General features: G+C 35.9%; 2 protein-coding genes across 2 annotated transcripts in view; both read left to right on the top strand.

Annotated features, from left to right (window-relative positions):
• LOC112049893 (lethal(2) giant larvae protein) overlaps window positions 1-6,826 on the top strand; it is a 74,348-nt gene extending 67,522 nt beyond the window's left edge. Inside the window, exons 25-26 of the mRNA XM_052884475.1 lie at window positions 321-364; window positions 2,486-6,826. Coding sequence (XP_052740435.1) covers window positions 321-364; window positions 2,486-2,593 — 152 coding nt within the window. The 3' untranslated portion in view covers window positions 2,594-6,826. The remainder of the gene's footprint in view (window positions 1-320; window positions 365-2,485) is intronic.
• Window positions 6,827-8,329: 1,503 nt separating this feature from the next.
• On the top strand, window positions 8,330-22,303 carry LOC112049894 (zinc finger protein 724). The gene is made up of 8 exons (XM_024087954.2): window positions 8,330-8,542; window positions 9,663-10,002; window positions 10,672-10,749; window positions 16,494-16,772; window positions 17,583-17,781; window positions 19,161-19,250; window positions 20,490-20,636; window positions 21,891-22,303. Exons 1-8 carry the CDS (start codon window positions 8,423-8,425, stop codon window positions 22,057-22,059), a joined length of 1,422 nt encoding a protein of 473 aa, XP_023943722.2. The 5' UTR covers window positions 8,330-8,422; the 3' UTR covers window positions 22,060-22,303.
• Window positions 22,304-23,695: the final 1,392 nt, after the last annotated feature.

Consider the following 23,695-nt stretch of genomic DNA (forward strand, 5'->3'; position numbering starts at 1 on the left):
TTAAATAAATCTAAATAGCTTTAAGCTGAATTATATGTTATAATACCATGTATTTTCACTAAACAATAGTAATACTCATTGTAACAAAATTTTAAATCAAAACATGGAAAATTTCGTTAAAATTGGTATATTTAACGGCCTAGTTTTAACAGCTTTAAACGCTTTTGTTATTAATAAATACAATAAATAATAATTAAAAATTTATATAAGTTTTTGCAAACCCGATCTCGCTTTATATACTATATTTTTATTATTATGTTTTCGTTATATGTCCGTACGTTTTTGTATGTTTGACGGGCGCTTTATGTTTTTGTTTGTAGTCCTAGAGCACAGTCGTGAGGAAGGAGTCATCACTCGCATTGAGGTATCCCACACTTTGCTTTAATATCTACCTTATTATCATGTACATAAGGCATAAAGTCCTTATGCATGCCCTCCCACATATCTTAATACCTAAGCCTATGACTAAAAGAAAAGATAGATGGTGAATGAACCTAAATTTTGATAATTGCACTTCTTAATACAAATGTTTTAAATCCAGCTGAATGCCTCATGAACGACAATTTTTACCTTTTGAATAACGGCAGTCAAAAAAATTGCATTGTGAGGAAAACTTTAATAATAGGTGTAACTTTAAAGCAACCTGTCCCAGATAATACTACTGCCAACTTAATTCTAAAGTCAAGCAGCGTCGCTAATTATCGTTTTTTTTGTGGTGTGGTTGATTACTGAAATCAGTAGGGCATGAGACCTAAAATCCACGGCATTACGATGCATTGTAGGATGTTTAGCAATTATTGTTCCCTGTTTGTTTCCCACTTAATTTCATGTAACTAAGCATTACAAATAGCTGTTAAATATAGTGCACCACATAGATCATGATAGGTACTGTATTTTTTTTTGCCCTAAAAATACAATATAACACTGGTATGTTGGCAAGGGCGACCCATCTATCTTTTCTGCTTAGTCTGTGACCTGAGCTTTCTACTTCTAAATAATTTGCAGACACTTTGATTAATGCGTTACGTATCTTTTTACTAACTTGTTCTTTAACTAATGTCTTTTAACTATTTTTCTTGACAACTAACTAAAACTAATGTGTGCTATAAAAATACGCAAAATTCGCCGTGTTGTGACGTCCGCTCGTGTCTCCGTCGAAAATTAACAGGGTTATAGAAAAAAAAATAGAAGAAGCTTCAACAGACTAACAGATTATAGGAAAGACTGTTTTTTGTATTTTTAAGTAATAAACTAAAAGGACTTAATGTTCAGCTATGTTTTCCGAGGTCCACAGAATGCTAGTACAGTGGGAGAAGTTATGTATAAAAGACAACACAAGAATGTGTATAAAAAATGGAAAAATTTATACATTTACAGTATTACTGTGTCTGTTAGGCTGTTGCCGTGTACCGTGTGTACTTCAAACAGTTTTCAGCAACCTATCTATCTGTATCTGACGGTAATTTGCTGAGGCGTTGTTTTGTCTAAAGTCCAGCCGCTCAGAAATTGCGTCTCTGATAGGTTGTGTTCGAATGGGACATACATATTCAATTTCAAATGCCTCGTTATTTTGACTTATTACTACAAAGACAAACAGTTGGCATAACCTTGAAACTACCCAGTTCAACAACCTTGTACGCCAGTTCGGAGTTACATCGCCCATTTGATCACGACCGCAACGAAACGCAATTTCTGAGCGACCGGACTTTAGTATTGTTTGCTATTTGGACATATGACAGTTATATTCACAAAATCACCGTCTAATTACATTTAGATAGGTAAAGGCAGTCACTGAGGACGTTCGCTTGTAATAACAGTTTATTTTAGCTAGCGTTAGGTTCGTTAAAAAATAAAACCATTTAAATTATGGGAAGATTTAACTTATAGTTTCTAAGTAATCTCTTTATCGTCTTAGATGGACACTTAAATTAAGTAAGATCGCAGTCAAAGGTAAAATTGTCTTTGAATAGAAAATCTATATATATAAAAATGAATCCATATATCCCTTGGTCACGCCATCATGCGTGAATGACTGGACCGATTACACTATTTTTTTTATGTATTTGTTATTGTCTTATGACAGAAAAAAAATTAAAAAAATTAAAGGGGTAGGCGAGCGTCCGCTAGTAAGTAATAAAAATACTCGAGTAGTGAACTACTGCAGTCGGTTTAAATTCATAATCCGGTCAATTACGTTACAACATCGAACGATTTATCGATGTAACAAACTTTTATTAAAACTTACACTTGGTAGTTTGAATTTGAAATACTTCCTCTAAATCTAAACTTACTCGTATCAGAACTAAATTTTGCAGTGTTAAATTACAAGCGAATACTTGTGACTGCCTTCGTCAAACACTGTTAGGAGTGTGCCTAGAGCTTCGCATTTGCATGTCATAGCGGGCGAAGTAGTGCCGAAACACAAACGAGCGTCACGCACGGCGGAGAAGAGCGTGCGCTGGTACTCATGAGCCATGTACCGCAGACGGGCACCGTGACAGTGCCGGCCGGCACCGACCCCAAGCTGATCCTCGAGATGTTTGACCGCCAGAGGGCGCCGCTGGCCGTGCCCGTGCCGCCGGCTGAGTCCTAACCCCCCACCGCTGCGAACCGCTAGCTTTAAGTTACCTTAAGGGTTTAGGCTGCCTGTCCACCAAAGCGGAGCGAGCGAGCGTAGCGGAGAAACGGACTAATGCGGAGCGGAGTTGCGTACTGCGTCTGTCCATCGGAGCGGACCGAGATTGCGTAGCGAAGTAACTTCCCGAAGAAACTTCCTCGCTCTGCTTCCTTGCTCGTGAATCCCCGCTCCGTTTCCCCGCTCGGCTTACCAGTTTTAAATGTTTTTTTAAACTAGCTCACAAGTCCTTGTCCACTTGAGAGGAGCGGAGATTTTCTACAATTCTATTGGTTAATATTTCTCCGTTGCTCGGCTCCGCTGCCTCGCTCCGCTTCGGTGGACTGGCAGCCTTAGAGTGACCATTTGTACACCATGTGTTGCACCAGCTGTCGAAACTGCAAAGATGTTTAATCACACTATAATAATTTAAAGTTCTGACAATTTCGTCAGTTATGCAGTTACGTCAATGGTGTAACTGCTAAATGTGCGTATGTAGGCGTTGCGACTCTGGAATTAATAGACAAGGCTTTACCTATGAAAGAATTAGGAAAATTTTGCCATTGTAGGCTCTGGTTCTAATTTCCGCTGTATAGTCATTATAAAATTATTATGGTTTATAATTTACTGCCCCTAATTCGTGAAAAGTGATTCTGTATACTTTAAGGCAAACTTATTTATTGGTACTCTAATGGTAAACTTAATATATCTACTTATAGAGAAAGCAAATATTATCTTAACCGGGTCTTAGTAGAACCGTTTTAAATGCTTGAACATTTGAAATAGATAATGCCGTGTCTATTGTAGTTCCAATGTCTAAGAGTATAGTTTCTGCAATTTGAGACAGTTTCACATAGCAATTTTTAAAAAAGGTATATGTCAATTGTCAATTGTTATTTTTTGTAACGTTTTTTCATCTTCTTAGTCTAATAACGACGATGATTTAGCATTAGACATTATAGAAAATGACATTGTAGCAATTAACGTTAACATTTAAAAGCAATGAAAATCGCGTCTCCATCGTTGCAAAAACTATAACTGCATACGTTTTTATACCTAATTCGTATTCACACCAATATGACATTATTGTAAACATTAGTGAACCACATATTTATAGATGTTAAGTCATTTTTTTACCCTCCACGAAGCTAGTTATAGATTTTGTACAATAAAAGAATTGTAAAGATCCATCAAAGTATAAAGGAGATATAAAATATATTTGAACAAAGCAACGAGAAATTTTGTTGGCAATAATTTCAAATTAATCTAATGAATCGAATCCAAATGTAGCTTAACTACAATGTTATGTAATTCACAATCCAATCAAGTTATTAATTTAGCTGCGACTAAAATATTTGGGCAGGGTGAGAGATTCTTGATCAAAAGAAATATGGTATATGTCAATCCTTTAACTTTACAAGATTGCACGCGAATACCCACAATAAAGAAAAGGTTTGTTCTTGTTAGGTGGAATAGTTGCAAGTTATTGTGGCTTTAAAAAACGAATAGCCGCGACTAAAATATTTGGGCAGAGTGAGAGATTCTTGAGTAAAAGAAAAATGGTATATTTCAATCCTTTAAGTTTACAAGGGTGCACACGAATACACACAATAAAAAGAGTAAGGACACATACAAAGAACGGGTTTGTTCTTGTTAGGTGGAATAGTTGCTGCCAAAGTCGCGGACTTTGCTAAAGTTCGATCAGACATTTCGGCAGATTAAGACGATAATGAAATGATTCTACTCTATTTAATTTTTATGTGCACTTGCGCCAAACAATGTTTAATATGACTTAACTTCTGAACAACAGTTTTTCGCAAGTTTTCGTGCTAACTTGTTACCAACAATCTCTTGTCTATGTTGTTTTTACACAATTACGGTGCAAACCACTATAATGAAAAAAATGGCTTGAACTTTCTTTTTTATTACATCTTGTAACACCACATATTTTTATATTAGCATCAATTAAATGTATGTATATTGACAAATTATTATACAACAAGCAATTTAATATTTCGTAAATGTAATCCATATTTCTTAAGCCTACTATTTTGTAAGTAATAAAATTAATGCATTTTATATTGAATAGTTTAATCTTTGACTCGGCCGAGTATTTTTTAATTGAAATGTTTCCTGGTGTCTTTTGTATTATTAACCTTTGACGAAATTAGAAAGTTCTTATTCTTATTACTTAATAATTTATTTCTAAATATTTGGTATGTACTTAAAACTATTTTGTTGGTGAAAGAATATTAAGTATTACCAGCCAGTTTTAATTTAGTACAAAACGGGAGCCATAACAGTTTTAGCTAGCAGCAATACTGCAATTAAATTGTGGATTGTTTCTTTTTTTTTTTTAATAAAAAATGGTGAAATTAATATTGTAACAACTTAGTTTAAGTTGGAATTCTTTCATACATTCTGCTGGAATGTGATGTGCCTATTTATTTTTTTTTATAAAGAGAATTTTATTTAGGTAATTTAGTATTATATAAATTGACAAGTTATTCAGACTAGAATTTAATAATAAATATTTTATAATATAATGAAGCCAACGAAAAGAGATATAGAAGATATAGAAAGTCGGTTAATAACTTATTTCTGCTGGGTTATTCAAGATTATAGGAAGTCAGGAGGTATTTCGTTACAGCTATTCAACTCTTAGTGGGTGTTTAAGCTGATATAGGAGAAGGGAGGGGTTCAAAAGGTCCAAAAAGGTTGAATTGGTTGAAATAAAGTAACAGTAATTATTTTATTGAATTACCATCATCTTGAAACATGTTATTTCGTACGTATCTTAAAATTTGGCAAACATAACAAAAGGTTAACATTTTTTATCTCGTTACGTTGGTCGTACTTTAGTTAGGTATTAGAATTTTTGAAGGCATATCAGCAAGATTACCAATTTACTAGCGGAACTATGTTATTTACGAAGGAACCTTACCACATGGAGAAACCACCTCCGACCGAGTCTTCGTCTGTGCAGCACATAGCTGCAGGGTGTGACGTCAGGAAAGTGGCCATCCAGAAATTACGTCATATTTTGATCGATATTTTATATGGCCTCTCTCCTTTCCTTTTGCCACATTTTTTGCAAATACACGTCCAGATATTAATAAATTAAACAGTTCAGATGCATAATTAAAACTAGATTCGAAACGGCACAAACTCTCGGACAGCGTCAAAATTATGCTGCCAGCATATTTGACAAAAAATACGTACGGAGAGAAAGCTAACAAACTTTTGTTAAAGAGTTTTAATATTGACTCAGTGTGCCTCTTAACGTTTATCTGTATGACTCATGTACATTTATGTATTACACATATTTGCCAAAAGGTGTCCTATTGAGCCAGTTGAAGAAGTACTTCATCTTCTTAGTGGCTGTAAAGGAAAGAGTGTCTAGCGAGAGTCTAGGATAATTGCCTCTGCAGTGTGTATCACATTTCTTCTGAGTTTGACTGTATATTCCGCGTGGTGAAGGCCAAAGAGCTATCGCCCTATTCAAAATATTTATGTAAAAGTACATACATGGTAACATTCCGTTTGTAAATCGGTAATGGTATTGCTAGTTTTAATAAATACATTTAAATACCAAGTTTTTACCCACAATATATTAATATTGAATTGTATATTCAGTAAATAATAATTTAGTAAATTATTATGTAACGTGTGTTTGAATGTTACGCAATTTTTAGCACTGTTGTTTTTTTTTTATTATTATTATTTTATTTTTATTTAATAATAAAATATAATCTGCATTCTGTAATTAAGGTGTTTTAAACTATGCATTTTAATCATATTATTATTATTTTAGACGGAATGGCAGCTGTATTGTTATTTAAATATTTGCCGTATAATTTTTCATACTAACAAATGTATGTACATATTTTTAACAGTATTCATTCAACTTGCTTACCCAAGCAACAGAACATCACAATTTCGATGATACGAGGGGATTGAATAAGTTTTAGTTATTACTACGATTTTATTTAGCTATAAGTTAAATGTGCCTGTCTATTTTTTTAAGGTATGCTTTTTTAATTTTAGTCCCAACTGTACTGAAAGGTGTGGAGGTGAAACGTCCAGATTGCTTTGTTTTATTTACTGTACAATTTACTCCCATGCTATTGTGGTCTTTTTAAAATTTGATACGAGAAGATTTGCGATTTGTATCCAATATTCTTACATGAAAATAAATGCTATAAATGAAAATTGGCTCTTATTTACACATCCCACCTTAGGATTCTACATGAAAGCATGAAATAAGTATGTTACTGAACAATTGTTTAGTGTTTGTGTTGTAACAACAACTGAAACTTGCCGTTAAATTGGTACTAAACTTGCTCGTCACGAAACCGAATCGCCTTGTCTCATTTCTTTACAGAGCCCACGCGTGGTACATATTTTTGAGCGATAGCGATTGATTTTATCTGTCGGTCTATTACTATAATTGTCTACGTAAACTTGAGAAATGTGCTCTAATGTTCAACAACTTATGTTTATGTTGTACTCATAAACGGTACGGAGTACTCAATGTACTTATATTGGGTATATATTTATAGTAAACCCATATTGTTATTTGACGGCCTCCGTGGCGCAGTGGTATGCGCGGTAGATTTACAAGACGGAGGAGCCGGGGATCGAACCCAATCCCCGGCTGAGCCGATTGAGATATTCTTAATTAGTCGAGGTCCGGCTGGAGAGGCTGGGAGGCTTCGGCCGTGGCTATTTACCACCCTACCGGCAAAGACGTACTGCCAAGCGGTTTAGCGTTCCGGTACGATGTCGTGTAGACACCAAAAGGGGTGTGGATTTTCACCCTACTCCTTGCAAGTTTGCCCGCTTCCATCTTAAATTGCATCGTCATTTACCATCAGGTGAAATTGTAGTCAAGGGCTAACTTAATAGAATGAAAAAAAAGTACCGGTACTCTGTACCGACTCTAAATCTATGATAACTACCATAGTTTTAATTATTAATCTAGATTGTACTTATATCTCACGCGATACAACTTCGGAGTATGCCCGATTATTTTCGAACCCATAGGTACGTGGCCCTTAGTCATGAGCTTGCAACGTGTCAGCAATGTCAGTGTTCAAATAAATGAACTTTCGCTTTAAATCTTCGAAGATGTATACCTACCTAAAGTTAGATTAGGTAACTAATTACTTAATACATAATAATAATAATAGTCCTAATATTTTTACATAAGTATGTGTAATGTGCATTGTTAGTCCTACTCGGACGGACTACTTTAGTATTTTAGTCAAGTACGGACGATTATTGGGTGGTAAATCCAAAAATTCTGTACTGTTGTGTTCAAAAATAGTCTGTACGACCTATTAGCAAGCGAATAGTCGTATTACAACCACTAACGGGTAAGAAAGTCGTATTCATATTACACTAGTTGACGCCGCGCGGTTTTACCCGCGTAGGTCCCGTTCCCGTAGTAATACGGAGATAATATATAGCCTATAGCCTTCCTCGATAAATGGGCTATCTAACACTGAAAGAATTTTTCAAATCGGATCAGTAGTTCCTGAGATTAGCGAGTTCAATCAAAGAAACAAACAAACAAACTCTTCAGCTTTATAATATTAGTATAGATTGAAAGAAGATACTACGTTTTGCCGTAGACAGAGAAGCACAGAGTTTAATTCTGTAAAACGTGACTATGTGATACTCTTTGGTTTGTGACACTGACATGACATGTCATCATCACAATTCACATGACACATAAACAAAAGTTAGAGATAGGTTTGAAATTGAAATTAAACATAACTTTATATCTTATTTAGCTGTATATAAATGGTTTGCCGAACATGTTTAACCGATGCTGTCGAAAAAGACATGTCGCAACTGTCGGAAGAATTGAAAGGGGACAAGAAAAGTTATTGGGACATAATGATGTTTTGTTTGAACATTCAGGTGAGTTTTCAGCTTCATATGTTGTAACTTAAAAGCTCTCAAGCTTGCTCAGCTATAGGTATTTTGCAGCTCAAGTATTTGCCATGGAATATATAATTTTAAACAACTTATAATAACGGTTGTACCTACTTAAGTTCTGAGGCTATTAAGTTCAATAAACATTCTCTCAATGAGACCAATGGATAGGGATGAAACGATACCATTGAGGTATCGATACTTTTACTCGATACTGTATCGGTCGTCAAGTATCGACTCTTACTCGGTATCAGTTGAAAAGTATCGATACTTACTCGTATCGAATCGTTTTTGGAAATTTTTGAGTAAAAACCGTAACATGTACTAGGTATTCTTTATTGTTAAGTACATTTATGAAAAAGCCTGTCTTTGTAGTGCTTCCCAAAAATATTAATTTTTCCAAACGTTTTCCTAGTTAAATTTAAGCGAAGTGGCATAGACAAACAAGCTTGCCAACTACACAAACAAAACTAAGGCTAGGATGCCTTCAATAATTTCAATTTAAAATATGCAATTTTCAATTATCAATGTTAAAACAAAATAGTGACATTGGTTTACTGATATGAGTACTTTTGACCGATACCCACTCGATTCTTAATTTCAAAGTATCGATACTAAAAGTACTTGGCATCGGCGCAAAAGTATCGAGTACGTACTTGTATTTACTCGTATCGTTTCATCCCTACCAATGGAAGTTTTACTTTCTTCAAAGTGCCCTGGATTATAGCATGTATTAATAAAACAATGCACGTGTTAAACTCAGAGGAGACGCTCTTAGAGAGTCGTTCCACCAATCTCTTCTGCTTCTGCCTTTGGGCCTCATCAGGCCAGCCCTTCTGTGACCAGTCGAGGCAATTAGCCGCTGTGCGACTCCATGGCAAAAGTTACAAATATGTAACTCTCAGTCAGAGAGGCATACTTGTGTCACTTACCGGTTTCAGCCTTTTCTGCTGTGTTCCGGTCTTGATTCTGTCTCCCTGATATGACACGCTGCTAATGTGTCCACACAATAATACAATAATTGTGTATATTGCATGCCATAGTTGACAACCTTATGCATGCTACTGTCTACATTTTTATGAGTAAAATTTTTGACATTTTTAAGGTTTCGCCTGATACAAAACTAACAACAAAGCTGTGTGACAAATGTTTCGTTAAAATATTATCATTCCATGAGTTCAAGACGTTGGCATTAAAAAATGATGAACACCTAAGACAACTTCAAACACACAAGGATTTTTTTGATATTGATCATATAAAATGCGAACAACTGAGCGATGGATATTCTGACAATTTGTTGTGTGACATAGAACCTTTAGACAAGCTTGAGTGTGAAATTAAACTTGAAAAAGATATAGAAGAAGTGCCGTCGTCAGGTGATGAACTGCTTAGTGTTATCAAAAAAATAAAATATGAATTTGTTAGTGAAGATTGTAAAGAAAATAGTAAGTATTATAAAGTAAGCATTAAACACTAAGAATAGCTGAAAATCAATATATTATTCTAATTGGTGATCAGAACATCCAAAATCCAAAATTTTGGTCAGGACAAAAATGACATTGATGATGTCATTAATTGTGCTCATGATAGGCTCGTAACTACTCCAGACTGCAAAAATACATGAATCTCTTTCGAGGCTACTTTATTTGCTTGAGAACCTTTGCTGTTGCAGCACCGGTGAAAGCTTTGCTCATCATGTTAGGAAGATGTGAAGGCCCAAGGGTGTCCATCCATCTACCCATTTTCTATAGCATCAATGGCATGCCTCTTTTTTTTATTTTTTACAAGTTAGTCCTTGATTACAATCTCACCTGATGGTGAGTGATGATGCAATCTAAGATGGAAGCATGCTAACTTGTTAGGCTTAGGATGAAAATACACACCCCTTTCGGTTTCTACATGACATTGTACCGGAACACTAAATCTAACGTAACTAGCCATGGCCAAAGCCTCCAACCAGCCAAACCCAGCCTCTGTTGCAATCGTTTTTGAAACAGCTGACATGAGTACAACAGATGAGTTCATTTGGGCTAACATTGAGCAGTATATAGCCAATTCTACTGCATAAAAGACTGAGTCTCAAGAGTCTGAGTTAATTGACTACTTTTCTGCAGATACACCAATGCAAAGAAGCTCAAGGAACACCCCAGTAAAAGCAAGTAGCAATTCTGAATGTAATGTTGTCCAACAAGGTACCAGTGCTGATTCTTACATTATTAAATGGTGTATTAAACCATTGGATTTTTTGCCAACTTTGCTCAGTAGAATATGCTTTTTGAATCATTGGTAATCACTACAAAAAGTAAGATTATTATTTTTTTGACATTCATTTACATAACAGTTATTTTAATCACTGTTAAGTGAATGTTATGAGCTGTTAACTTAACAGTTAAACAAAAAGTCCAATGACATGAGCTTTTCCATTTCTTCCTTCATTTCGAGAAAGGCTTTTTGTTTAAGTTAGTTTTCCATTGCTTCAATTTAAAATCACTTGATTATGCATATTGATATGTAGTAGCTTATCAAACAAATGCCAAAATGACAAAATCAAACAAGTAAAGTGTTTGAATTTAAATATTGGATAGAAGCAGGCGTTACTTTGCGGAAGTTCATCATGATTATATAATGATTTATTTATTTTGCTATCATCCGCGAAAATTCGGCGAACCCATGCGACAACGTCACCCAGGTCCGACAAAATACTCTCTACGTACGTTTCACCCCGAAACCGGAGCATCCTCAGGAGATGTTGACTCTACAACGTGCAATTGCAAAGTGTCGTTTTCGACCTTTGCTTCGTCTTTTATAGACCAAAAAGTAGGTGGGGCAAGAGGTGGGCGTTGCCAAGATACTCATAATATAAGCGATTTATCTTGCATCGCATTCAAACATTTTTATTAATGGTGACTTCGATAACTCTATTTGTTCATTTAATACGGTAATTCCTGACTTATTATGTTTTATTATTTCTAATTGTTCCAAAACGCATAGTCGTAGGCCTTTATTGCAAGTGTGTAAAATGTCATACATATGATTATCTGCCAGCTTATGACGAGTATCTAGGAGATGCTTTGCAAAGTGCGACCTTTGTGGACGGTCATTTCGAACAGCGGATATGTGTTCCTTGTAACGTGTATCAAAATTCCGACCGGTTTGACCAATATATGTTGCATTACATTCAGAACATTGCAATTTATATACTCCCGATTTATGTTGCTTTTCTAGTTTATCTTTACCATTGCAAATATTTTTAAGAGAGTTATTTGTTCTGAAAGCCACATTTATATCATGCTTTCTAAGTGTTTTTGCAATACGTTTCGACACTGGACCAAAGTATGTTAGACTAGCTTTAAATTTTTTAGGTTTTTCTAATGGAATGCCATAAAGTTCTTTTCTAATCAACACTAATTGTTTCTTATTGATTATTCTATTCACAATATTCGGGTTGTATCCATTCGAAATGGCCATGCGATATATTATATTAATTCCTTGTTATACTGATCCCTAGTTAGAGGAATGGACATCAGTCTATGAACAGAACTATGGAAAGCTGCTAATTTATGTTGCCATGGATGACAAGATGAAGCTGGTATGGTTATATCTGTATAAGTTGGCTTACGATAGATCCCAAAGTGATGTCTATTATTAACTCTAGTGATTGTTACATCAAGGAAATTTAAAGAATTATTCTGTTCTATTTCTAATTTAAATTTAATTTTTGGGTGCAAATTGTTTAATTTATCTACAAAGACATCCAATTGTCTGTCCGTTCCAGTCCAGCAAATAATTATATCGTCTACATATCGATAGTAATATAAAATGTGATTATTTTTAACAATATTTTTATTTTCAAAGTCATCCATAAATATGTCAGCCATTAAGGGACTCAAAGGTGATCCCATAGCTAGCCCTTCATTTTGCTGATAGTAATCATTATTAAATCTAAAATAATTTTGTTCCATACATATATGTGTTAACTCAATCAACTCTGCCATTTCAGTAGGATGCGTTTTATTTATTTCTAATAATTTATTTAAAATGTCCAGTGTTTCGTTTACTGGAACATTAGCAAATAAGCTATCGACATCTAATGATATTAATTTACAACAGTTAGGTAAATCTATATCCTTGATTTTGGTGACTAGTTCAACAGTGTTTTTAAGTGCAAATACTGGCCGAAAAGAGGTTTTTAGTTTAATTATATTATTTAATTGCTTTGCTAGTTCATATGCTGGCGCTCCAATATAGGAGACAACTGGACGCATTGGGATGTTATCCTTGTGAATTTTAGGTAAGCCATACAAAAGTGGGGCATGAGTATTCATTACAATAGCCTTTTGTTTAGATGTACATTTGGGGAATATAAATTCTGATTCATTTATAGCTAGTCTAACTATTGCAGCAAACTTTTTAGTTGGATCTGTTGATAATTGATGGAATTCGTCTCCAAGAAGTATATCTTTTACTTTATCCACATACTCGTCCCGTTTCATTATTATAACTGTATTACCTTTATCAGCTTTAGAAATTACAATATTATCTCGTGCAATAGTGCTCTGTAACGATTTCAATATTTTCATGTCCTGATTAGGTATTGTGAGAGTGTGAGTGTTATTTATATCGTGCGCTATAATATTTTTAACAATGTCCCCTTTCTTATGAAGTGTTATAGCTAATTCTGTATCTACTGCTAGTGTTTCGAGCGATTTTTTAGAGTTTACAGTTGGGATATTGAATTTTAAACCTTTCTCTAAAAGTGTCATCTCATGCTTTGAAAAAACCGTATCAGTAAGATTTTTAACACGAGGATAGAAATCGTGATCAGTGTTGTCAGTAACTGCATTGTCATCTATTACTAGTTGGGATCTAGAGGAACTAGTTTGTAAGAATTGTAATTTCTTTTGCTGAGTAATGTATTTTTTGTGGCATTCTATTGAGGCAAAATCCCTTGCTTTGCTATCTAACAGATCAAATTCTACGTTATGTAATTTGTATGTGAGTTCAGAGTACAATATTTTTAAATGTAGCTTCAAATTATCTCTAATTGTGAACCAACTACGTGATTCTTCATTAAGCCAAATTTTTTGAGCTTTTTTAATAGCAATATCGGCTGATCGGCTATGCATATTAGTTGAAATATTAATATATTTTGGTACTAAATTTAATTGTTTACATTGTTGATTAAACCAAACATTTTGGACTGCAAGTCGATGTAATTTGGTTAATTTTATATAGAGTCGTGCCTGCGTGGTTAAGCTAACCTCTTTTAAATATTGGATAGAAGCAGGCGTTACTTTGCGGAAGTTCATCATGATTATATAATGATTTATTTATTTTGCTATCATCCGCGAAAATTCGGCGAACCCATGCGACAACGTCACCCAGGTCCGACAAAATACTCTCTACGTACGTTTCACCCCGAAACCGGAGCATCCTCAGGAGATGTTGACTCTACAACGTGCAATTGCAAAGTGTCGTTTTCGACCTTTGCTTCGTCTTTTATAGACCAAAAAGTAGGTGGGGCAAGAGGTGGGCGTTGCCAAGATACTCATAATATAAGCGATTTATCTTGCATCGCATTCAAACATTTTTATTAATGGTGACTTCGATAACTCTATTTGTTCATTTAATAGGGTAATTCCTGACTTATTATGTTTTATTATTTCTAATTGTTCCAAAACGCATAGTCGTAGGCCTTTATTGCAAGTGTGTAAAATGTCATACATATGATTATCTGCCAGCTTATGACGAGTATCTAGGAGATGCTTTGCAAAGTGCGACCTTTGTGAATCGCTCGAAACACTAGCAGTAGATACAGAATTAGCTATAACACTTCATAAGAAAGGGGACATTGTTAAAAATATTATAGCGCACGATATAAATAACACTCACACTCTCACAATACCTAATCAGGACATGAAAATATTGAAATCGTTACAGAGCACTATTGCACGAGATAATATTGTAATTTCTAAAGCTGATAAAGGTAATACAGTTATAATAATGAAACGGGACGAGTAAGTGGATAAAGTAAAAGATATACTTCTTGGAGACGAATTCCATCAATTATCAACAGATCCAACTAAAAAGTTTGCTGCAATAGTTAGACTAGCTATAAATAAATCAGAATTTATATTCCCCAAATGTACATCTAAACAAAAGGCTATTGTAATGAATACTCATGCCCCACTTTTGTATGGCTTACCTAAAATTCACAAGGATAACATCCCAATGCGTCCAGTTGTCTCCTATATTGGAGCGCCAGCATATGAACTAGCAAAGCAATTAAATAATATAATTAAACTAAAAACCTCTTTTCGGCCAGTATTTGCACTTAAAAACACTGTTGAACTAGTCACCAAAATCAAGGATATAGATTTACCTAACTGTTGTAAATTAATATCATTAGATGTCGATAGCTTATTTACTAATGTTCCAGTAAACGAAACACTGGACATTTTAAATAAATTATTAGAAATAAATAAAACGCATCCTACTGAAATGGCAGAGTTGATTGAGTTAACACATATATGTATGGAACAAAATTATTTTAGATTTAATAATGATTACTATCAGCAAAATGAAGGGCTAGCTATGGGATCACCTTTGAGTCCCTTAATGGCTGACATATTTATGGATGACTATGAAAATAAAAATATTGTTAAAAATAATCACATTTTATATTACTATCGATATGTAGACGATATAATTATTTGCTGGACTGGAACGGACAGACAATTGGATGTCTTTGTAGATAAATTAAACAATTTGCACCCAAAAATTAAATTTAAATTAGAAATAGAACAGAATAATTCTTTAAATTTCCTTGATGTAACAATCACTAGAGTTAATAATAGACATCACTTTGGGATCTATCGTAAGCCAACTTATACAGATATAACCATACCAGCTTCATCTTGTCATCCATGGCAACATAAATTAGCAGCTTTCCATAGTTATGTTCATAGACTGATGTCCATTCCTCTAACTAGGGATCAGTATAACAAGGAATTAAATATAATATATCGCATGGCCATTTCGAATGGATACAACCCGAATATTGTGAATAGAATAATCAATAAGAAACAATTAGTGTTGATTAGAAAAGAACTTTATGGCATTCCATTAGAAAAACCTAAAAAATTTAAAGCTAGTCTAACATACTTTGGTCCAGTGTCGGAACGTATTGCAAAAACACTTAGAATGCATGATATAAATGTGGCTTTCAGAACAAATAACTCTCTTAAAAATATTTGCAATGGTAAAGATAAACTAGAAAAGCAACATAAATCGGGAGTATATAAATTGCAATGTTCTGAATGTAATGCAACATATATTGGTCAAACCGGTCGGAATTTTGATACACGTTACAAGGAACACATATCCGCTGTTCGAAATGACCGTCCACAAAGGTCGCACTTTGCAAAGCATCTCCTAGATACTCGTCATAAGCTGGCAGATAATCATATGTATGACATTTTACACACTTGCAATAAAGGCCTACGACTATGCGTTTTGGAACAATTAGAAATAATAAAACATAATAAGTCAGGAATTACCCTATTAAATGAACAAATAGAGTTATCGAAGTCACCATTAATAAAAATGTTTGAATGCGATGCAAGATAAATCGCTTATATTATGAGTATCTTGGCAACGCCCACCTCTTGCCCCACCTACTTTTTGGTCTATAAAAGACGAAGCAAAGGTCGAAAACGACACTTTGCAATTGCACGTTGTAGAGTCAACATCTCCTGAGGATGCTCCGGTTTCGGGGTGAAACGTACGTAGAGAGTATTTTGTCGGACCTGGGTGACGTTGTCGCATGGGTTCGCCGAATTTTCGCGGATGATAGCAAAATAAATAAATCATTATATAATAGTGTTTGAATTTGTCATTGACTACAATAAAATAATAATCTATGTTTGGTTTCTAGAGGAATCTCAACATAGAAAAAAAAGTAGATGTAAAAAAGTAAAGATTAGAAAAAAGAAAGCAGAAAAGGTACCAGAGCAGAGAGAGAAAATATGTGAAGAATGTGGTAAAGCTGTGATCGATTTGGCTAGTCATATGAAGCAACACCTGCCGGCGACTGAACGGGAGAGACTCAAGTGTAAAGTCTGTGATAAAACATTTTTCACCCATGGAGCACGCTATAAACACAACAAAGTTAAACATTTAGGCATTAAAAAACATTGCAAGGAGTGTGGAAAAGGTACCATATTAATTTATATACTTTTGATTTAATCTTGAGACAATCTTATTACTTAATAAGAAAAGGAAAGAAGAAGTACAGGCACTTCTTCTTTCCTGGGCCTTTTTCGTTTTCCCGATTTTGATGAAATTTGGTGTAGAGATAAATAGGACCTATGAATAACAGAACATAGGCTACTTTATCGTGAAAAAATGTATAGTTACAGAAGGATTTTTAACAAACAGAATTTCAGGCTAACAGAGTCGCGGGCGTCTACTAGTTATACTCAGAGGCACAGTTATCCTTCCATCCCACTTTACATGAGGATATGAGAGTGGGCAGATAATTGCGCCTCTGAGTGTATTTTATTTTATTCGGATCTGGGTAATGTCTCATGAATTTATTAATTTTTGCGGATAATGGTAAAGTAGATTAATTACATAATAATAAAAAAGAAAACTACCTACTAGGTCCATAGATTTGAATTCTGGGTTGGGTCATACCCTATCCTACCCCTATCCTACCCCTACCCTACCCCTAGTCTACCCCTAGCCTATCCCTACCCCTACCCTACTCCTACCTACCCCTACTCTACTTTTCTGGTTGATTTTTTACACCTTGTGCCCGAAAAACCCAAATATCTTACGGAACCCTATTTTTTTCCAAAATAAAATTTAGCCTATGTGGATAATGTAGCTTTCGAATGGTGAAAGAATTTTTAAAATCGGTCCAGTAGTTTTTGAGCCTATTCATTACAATCAAACAAACAAACATACAAACAAAGTTTTCCTATTTATAATATTAGTATAGATAATGATGATGTACTTCCAGATGTAGTGAACCTCCGCAGCCACACGCTCACAATGCACATGAGCGACAGCCTGTCGTACGTGTGCGTGTCGTGCGGGCGCCGCTTCATGTCCAAGTCCATTCTGGAGCTGCACATGCTAAAGCACTCCAAGATATTGCCCCACGTGTGCGACTACTGCAACAAAGCGTTCCGGTACAAAATTAACTTGGCCAAACACATGTGAGTATCGTAAGTATAAGTTCACAGCCATTGGCGTATCTAGGATTATTTCCTGGGGTGGGCCTAGGTATATAATATATATCACTGTACAGAGTCGACACTCAATATGAAAATTTCGTTAGCAATATTTGTAGACGCAGACGGCTCGACTTATTTATTACTAGTAGACGCCGCGCGGTTTCACCCGCGTGGTTCCCGTTCCCGTAGGAATGCGGGGATAAAATATAGCCTATAACCTTCCTCGATAAATGGGCTATCTAACACTAAAAGAATTTTTCAAATCGGACCAGTAGTTCCTGTGATTAGCGCGTTCAATCAAACAAACAAACTCTTCAGCTTGATAATATTAGTATAGATTTTTTCTTTGTATCTATGGTAGGTATCAGAAAAGATCTTAATAAATTTTTCAAAATATTTATTACTGACAGGGTGTTCTTTATTGTAAGTTGTAATTGCACTATTTGACATTTTAAATGATATTTTCTGTAAGATTTTTATTTCGGCGTTCATCATAGAATTTTAAATCGGTAGCCTAGGGTGTAAGTATTCTAGGGTGGGCACTGGACTATTCTAGGGTGGGCCCGGATCTATATACGCCTATGTTCACAGCCCTATTTACAACACCTCAATTTTCCTCAAAAGTAAAGTGGACTTAATTAATAGAGACGAATATCTTAGCAATCCATGGATTCACCGGGTGCCGGGTCCAACGCGTGGCAGAGAGTAAAGCTCCGAGCAGAGTCCTGGACTTGTGACCGTGTAGCCCTATTTATAACATGGATTAGGATTTAAGCCTCAATTTTCTTTAATATAAAGTGAAACTAATCAATAGAGACAATCTAAGAAATTCATGGAACAGAGAGATAAACTTTAAAGGTTAAAGAATTCTTGGATGATCAATCAACACTCCCCTTCTCCGCTCGTGTTGTTCTCCCTGCCTAGCCAAATTGGGTGAGATCCTATTAGAGCAGCATTGGATACCAGTTCTAATATATAACTTGATGCAGTTCTTTTTTTTTTCCTTACAAGTTAGCCCTTGACTAAGATGGAACAGGCTAACTTGTTAGGAGGAGGATGAAATCCACACTCCTTTCGGTTTCTACACGACGTCGTACCGGAACGCTAAATCGTTTGGCGGTACGTCTTTGTCGGTATGGTGGTAACTAGCTACGGCCAAAGCCTCCCACCAGCTAGACCTGGGCCAATTAAGAAAACATCAATCGGTCCAGCCGGGGATCGAACCCAGGACCTCCATCTTTTAAGTCCACTGCGCCACGGAGGCCGTCAGTTCTAGAGAGGCCAAACAATATTAGCATTTTTTTATTCTTAATTTATCTCAATTAATCTATTAATATAACATTAGCATCTTATTGTTTCAGACGACAAGTACACGATAAGGAGAAAACACATCTATGCCAAGTCTGTTCAAAAAGCTTTTTCTCTAAATATCACCTACAAGTTCATTTAAGGTAAGTTAAGGAAAAATCGCTTTCTTTGTGTAGATTAAAATATATTTAAGTGTGTGTAAATGAAGCTTGCAGAATTGGTATAGACCCGACAAGTAAGTTGAACAAAAATGACAGTTGTCTGCGCAGGTACAATCTATACTTAAAATAAATCTGTCTGTCTGTATGTTCTTTATAGAAACAAAAACTACTCGACGGATTTTAACTAAACTTGGTACAATTATTCTTCATACTCCTGGGCAGGTTATAGTATACTTTTCATCACGCTATGATCTATAGGAGCAGAGCAGTGAAGGGAAATGTTGAGAAAACGGGAGAAGATACTCCATTTTTTAAGCTCGCGCTCGCCGTCGCGTGGTAGGGTAGGGGTAGGGTAGGGTTATGGTAGTGGTAGGGTAAGAATAGGGTAGGGGTAGGTTAGGGGTAGGGTAGGGGTAGTAGTAGAGTTTCACGCAGACGAAGTCGCGGGCGTCCGCTAGTTAATAATAAAATGTTTTAGAAGTGTCCTCTTTGGTTGCCCAGTTTGTTAAAGATGTCATATGATTAAAAATTTCGTGCACCATTGTAATGCCGTCAACATATTGGTAGTGATAATGATTCTAAGGAATTGTGTCCTTACTGTAATAGAAGCAAATCACTGGCTCATCACTACACTCGTATCGTACGCACGTCCGCTCTCGACCGGCGACACTCACAGACAGCCCGCTTCCCCCAATTACAAATACAAGTGTACATGAGACAATGTATCATCATCATCATTATTAACCCATATTCGGCTCACTGCTGAGCTCGAGTGTCCTTTCAGAATGAGAGGGATTAGGCCAATAGTCCACTACGCTGGCCCAATGCCGATTGGCAGACTTCACACACGTAGAGAATTAAGAAAATTCTCTGGTATGCAGGTTTCCTCACGATGTTTGTCCTTCACCGTTTCGAGACTCGTGATATTTAATTTTCTTAAAATGCACACAACTGAAAAGTTGGAGGTGCATGTCCTGAACCGGATTGGAAACCACACCCTCCGGAATTGGAGGCAGAGGTTATATCCACTGGGCTATCACGGCTCTCAAACACTACATTACTTATAGTAATAAGGCTGCCTTTGCATGCTAAGTTTACATTTTTAATTGTTTAAATGTTTTTATTTATTACAGTATTTTTGAGTGCAATAAAGTATCTCTTCTACAATGATGATGATAACGATGATACGTAAGCTTTAAAAACATCTGTTTCTGTTCCCAGGACTCACACTAAAGAGAAGCCGTTCGAGTGTCCGGACTGCGGCAAGTGCTTCAGCTCAACCACAACACGGAACAGCCACAGGCTCATACACAACGATGACAAAAACTACATTTGCAAACTGTGTGATATGGCCTTTAAAAAGCCTTCGTAAGTTATTGCCAATTATTTGGAAGGTTTATGGGAAACCTCTTTTGTTTTGTCATCTGATGGTATACCACTTCCATCTCGTGAAGACAAAAAGACATATTGTCGACCAATAACACCCAACTGAAAATTTCGCTCTCTCTTTCGTAACAATAGCACAAAAGCGAGGATGGAACACCCACCACTGTTCACACACAAAGTTTAGCCAATATTATGATTATGAACAAATATGTTTGTGAATCCAACGACTAGGAGTTTATCAAATTCAAAACAAATGGAAAGAATTATTTTATAGGCATTGTAAAATAAATAAATTTTATTTACTCTGCTTCAGAATTTTATCCTCCATTATTGAACTATTTTTTTTTATGTAGAATTCAACAATGGGCATCCTACCTTACTTACCTTATCAGCCGATAGACGTCCACTGCTGGACATAGGACTCTTGCATGGATTTCCAAACAAAACGATCTCGTGCCGCGAGCATCTAGCTGCGTCCTGCACCCCCCATGATGTTCTCGGTCCACCTAGTGGGCGGTCGACCAACACTGTGCTTTCCGGTGCGGGGTCGCCATTCCAGCACCTTGGGACCCCAACGTCCATCGGCTCTTCGAAGTATGTGGCCTGCCCATTGCCACTTCATCTTCGCGACTTGCTGAGCTATGTCAGTGACTTTGGTTCGTCTGCGGATCTCTTCATTCCTGATTCGATCACGCAGAGAAACTACAAGCATAGCTCGCTCCGTCGCCCGCTGAGTAACTGAGCCTTCTAATAAGGCCCATAGTCAGCGACCAAGTCTCTGGTCCGTATGTCATCACTGGCAACACGCATTGATCGAAGACTTTCGTCTTCAAGCACTGAGGAATTTCGGACGAAAAGATGTCGCGGAGTTTCCCGAACGCTGCCCAGCCGAGCTGGATTTGGCGATTCACCTCTTTCTCGAAATTGTCTACCTAACTGGACTGTGTGTCCTAGGTATATATATTCGTCTACGATTTCGAGCGCAGAGTCCTCAACAATAACTGGGTGGAGCGGTACATGAGCATTAGTCATGATCTTCGTCTTGCTCATGTTCATTTTTAGGCCCACTTTTTTATACCTCTGCAATAATCTACACGCTCGATAAATGTTTAGAGTGTCATCTTACATAATATGTTTTTCATAAAAAACCAGGCTGCTATAGAGATAAAAAGAAATCCGTGAGAATTCAACCAAATCAATATATTCAAACCTAGTCATCATCCCCATTGTCCGCAGGTATCTTCGCGTCCACATGATAAGTCACACGAAAGAGAAGCGCTACTTCTGCTCGTACTGTGATGTGGCCTTCGGTCGCTCCGACCACCGCAACCGTCATGAGCGAACCGCGCACCAGCGACCCTACATCAAATCTGAGACAGCACTGAAACAAACTAACATACAGTGAAACATAAAAATGCACTATCTAACTATTGTGTCTGGTTGCTGTAGGCTCCTTATTTGGACTGCTGTTGCGTCAATTGAAGATTTGATCAAAAAAAAATGTGTGCCGTCACTATTTTGTACAAGTAATATGCAGAAAAGAACAGAATGTGAAAGGACCTAAATATGTCATAATGATAAAATAAAATAGCGCATGACGACGCGTCGCCACACCTTACTGCATATAGACTATATATATGTACCATCATATAGCATGCGTCGCCACGGCAGAAATCGGTTTTACGTGCGGCTTTAGATGTTTCACATCAAAACTCAGTTCGAAGAAAGAGAGGAGAGATAATGTCTCGTAATGGTATTGAGACTAATGGGGCTAATAAAATTGCATCAATGTACCAAAGTGCATCTAGGGATACTTAGATTGCTTAGGGGGTCAATTGTTTAATTGCCAAACATTCAACTTCACTAATTTACTGGGGAATAGGGTAGGATACTTATAGACGTTTGTGAAAAAAAAGACAATGTACCATAAAATAGAGGATACGCTTGAAAACTCAATTCCTTTGTGTTGGAAATGGGAAGATATTACGTTTTAAAGATATTTTTATTTATTATTAAATAAATTTTAAAAAATGGTCTGTTTATTATTTTAACCGACTAAAAAAGGAGGTGGTTCTCAATCCGACGCGTATGTTTTTTTTTTAATGTTACCACTTAAGTTCGTCATTTCTTAACCTATTTTAAAATTCTTTTTAAATTCATGAAAATCAACAACGAAATGGCCCGTACTGTGGCGATTTCGTTATATTCACATTAACACAAAATTACTGAACAGATTTTTATGAAAATTAAATATTATGACCAATGATAATTTTATATTATAGATAGGTTAAGTTCCTACAAAATCACCACAAAAAGTAATCCGAATAATAGGCTACAACACTGAGCGCACACATGCACAATTTTGTCTTTAATTCCATTATATATTTATGAATATATAATGTGATCGCGTGGCTCTCTCTACCACGCGATGGACCCGGTGAATCCATGGAATGCTAAGATATTCGTCTCTCTTTTTTCACTTCCTGAACTCACAACTCGACATTGTAGACGATACTTAGGTATTATTTGTTTAAACAACGTTCGTTGTTGACCGTTGTGGTTCTTTAACTTATATTAAATCAGAAATCTGTAGAGAGGTCAGTTATGTACATGAAATGTATTTCCAAAATAACTCATCAGGGCGTGTTCAGTCATCAATACTGATGCCAAAAATGCAATCAGTAAAATTTTTGTCTTGTCTATCTGTTCGTTATAGAAATAAAAACTACTCGACGTATTTTAACGAAACTTGGTACAATTATTCTTCATAGCTACTCCTGGCAATAGGAGCAGAGTATTGAAGAGAAATGTTGGAAAACCAGGCGAAGTGACTCCATTTTTACTGTAAGGACTGGATTAAAGAAGTCTAAGGGCGGACGAAGTCGTGGGCGTCCGCTAGTTATAAAATATTATTATAGTCTATTTTATTTGGTCTGAGAGTTTACGTAGACAGAGAAAGTAATGAACTCCGTCCAAGTGACACAATTACAAATTGTTAAAGTCAAAATGACAATGGGACAAATTAAAAAAAAAAAAAAAAA

The sequence above is a fragment of the Bicyclus anynana genome, chromosome 11, assembly GCF_947172395.1.
Source record: "Bicyclus anynana chromosome 11, ilBicAnyn1.1, whole genome shotgun sequence".
Lineage (NCBI taxonomy): Eukaryota > Metazoa > Arthropoda > Insecta > Lepidoptera > Nymphalidae > Bicyclus > Bicyclus anynana.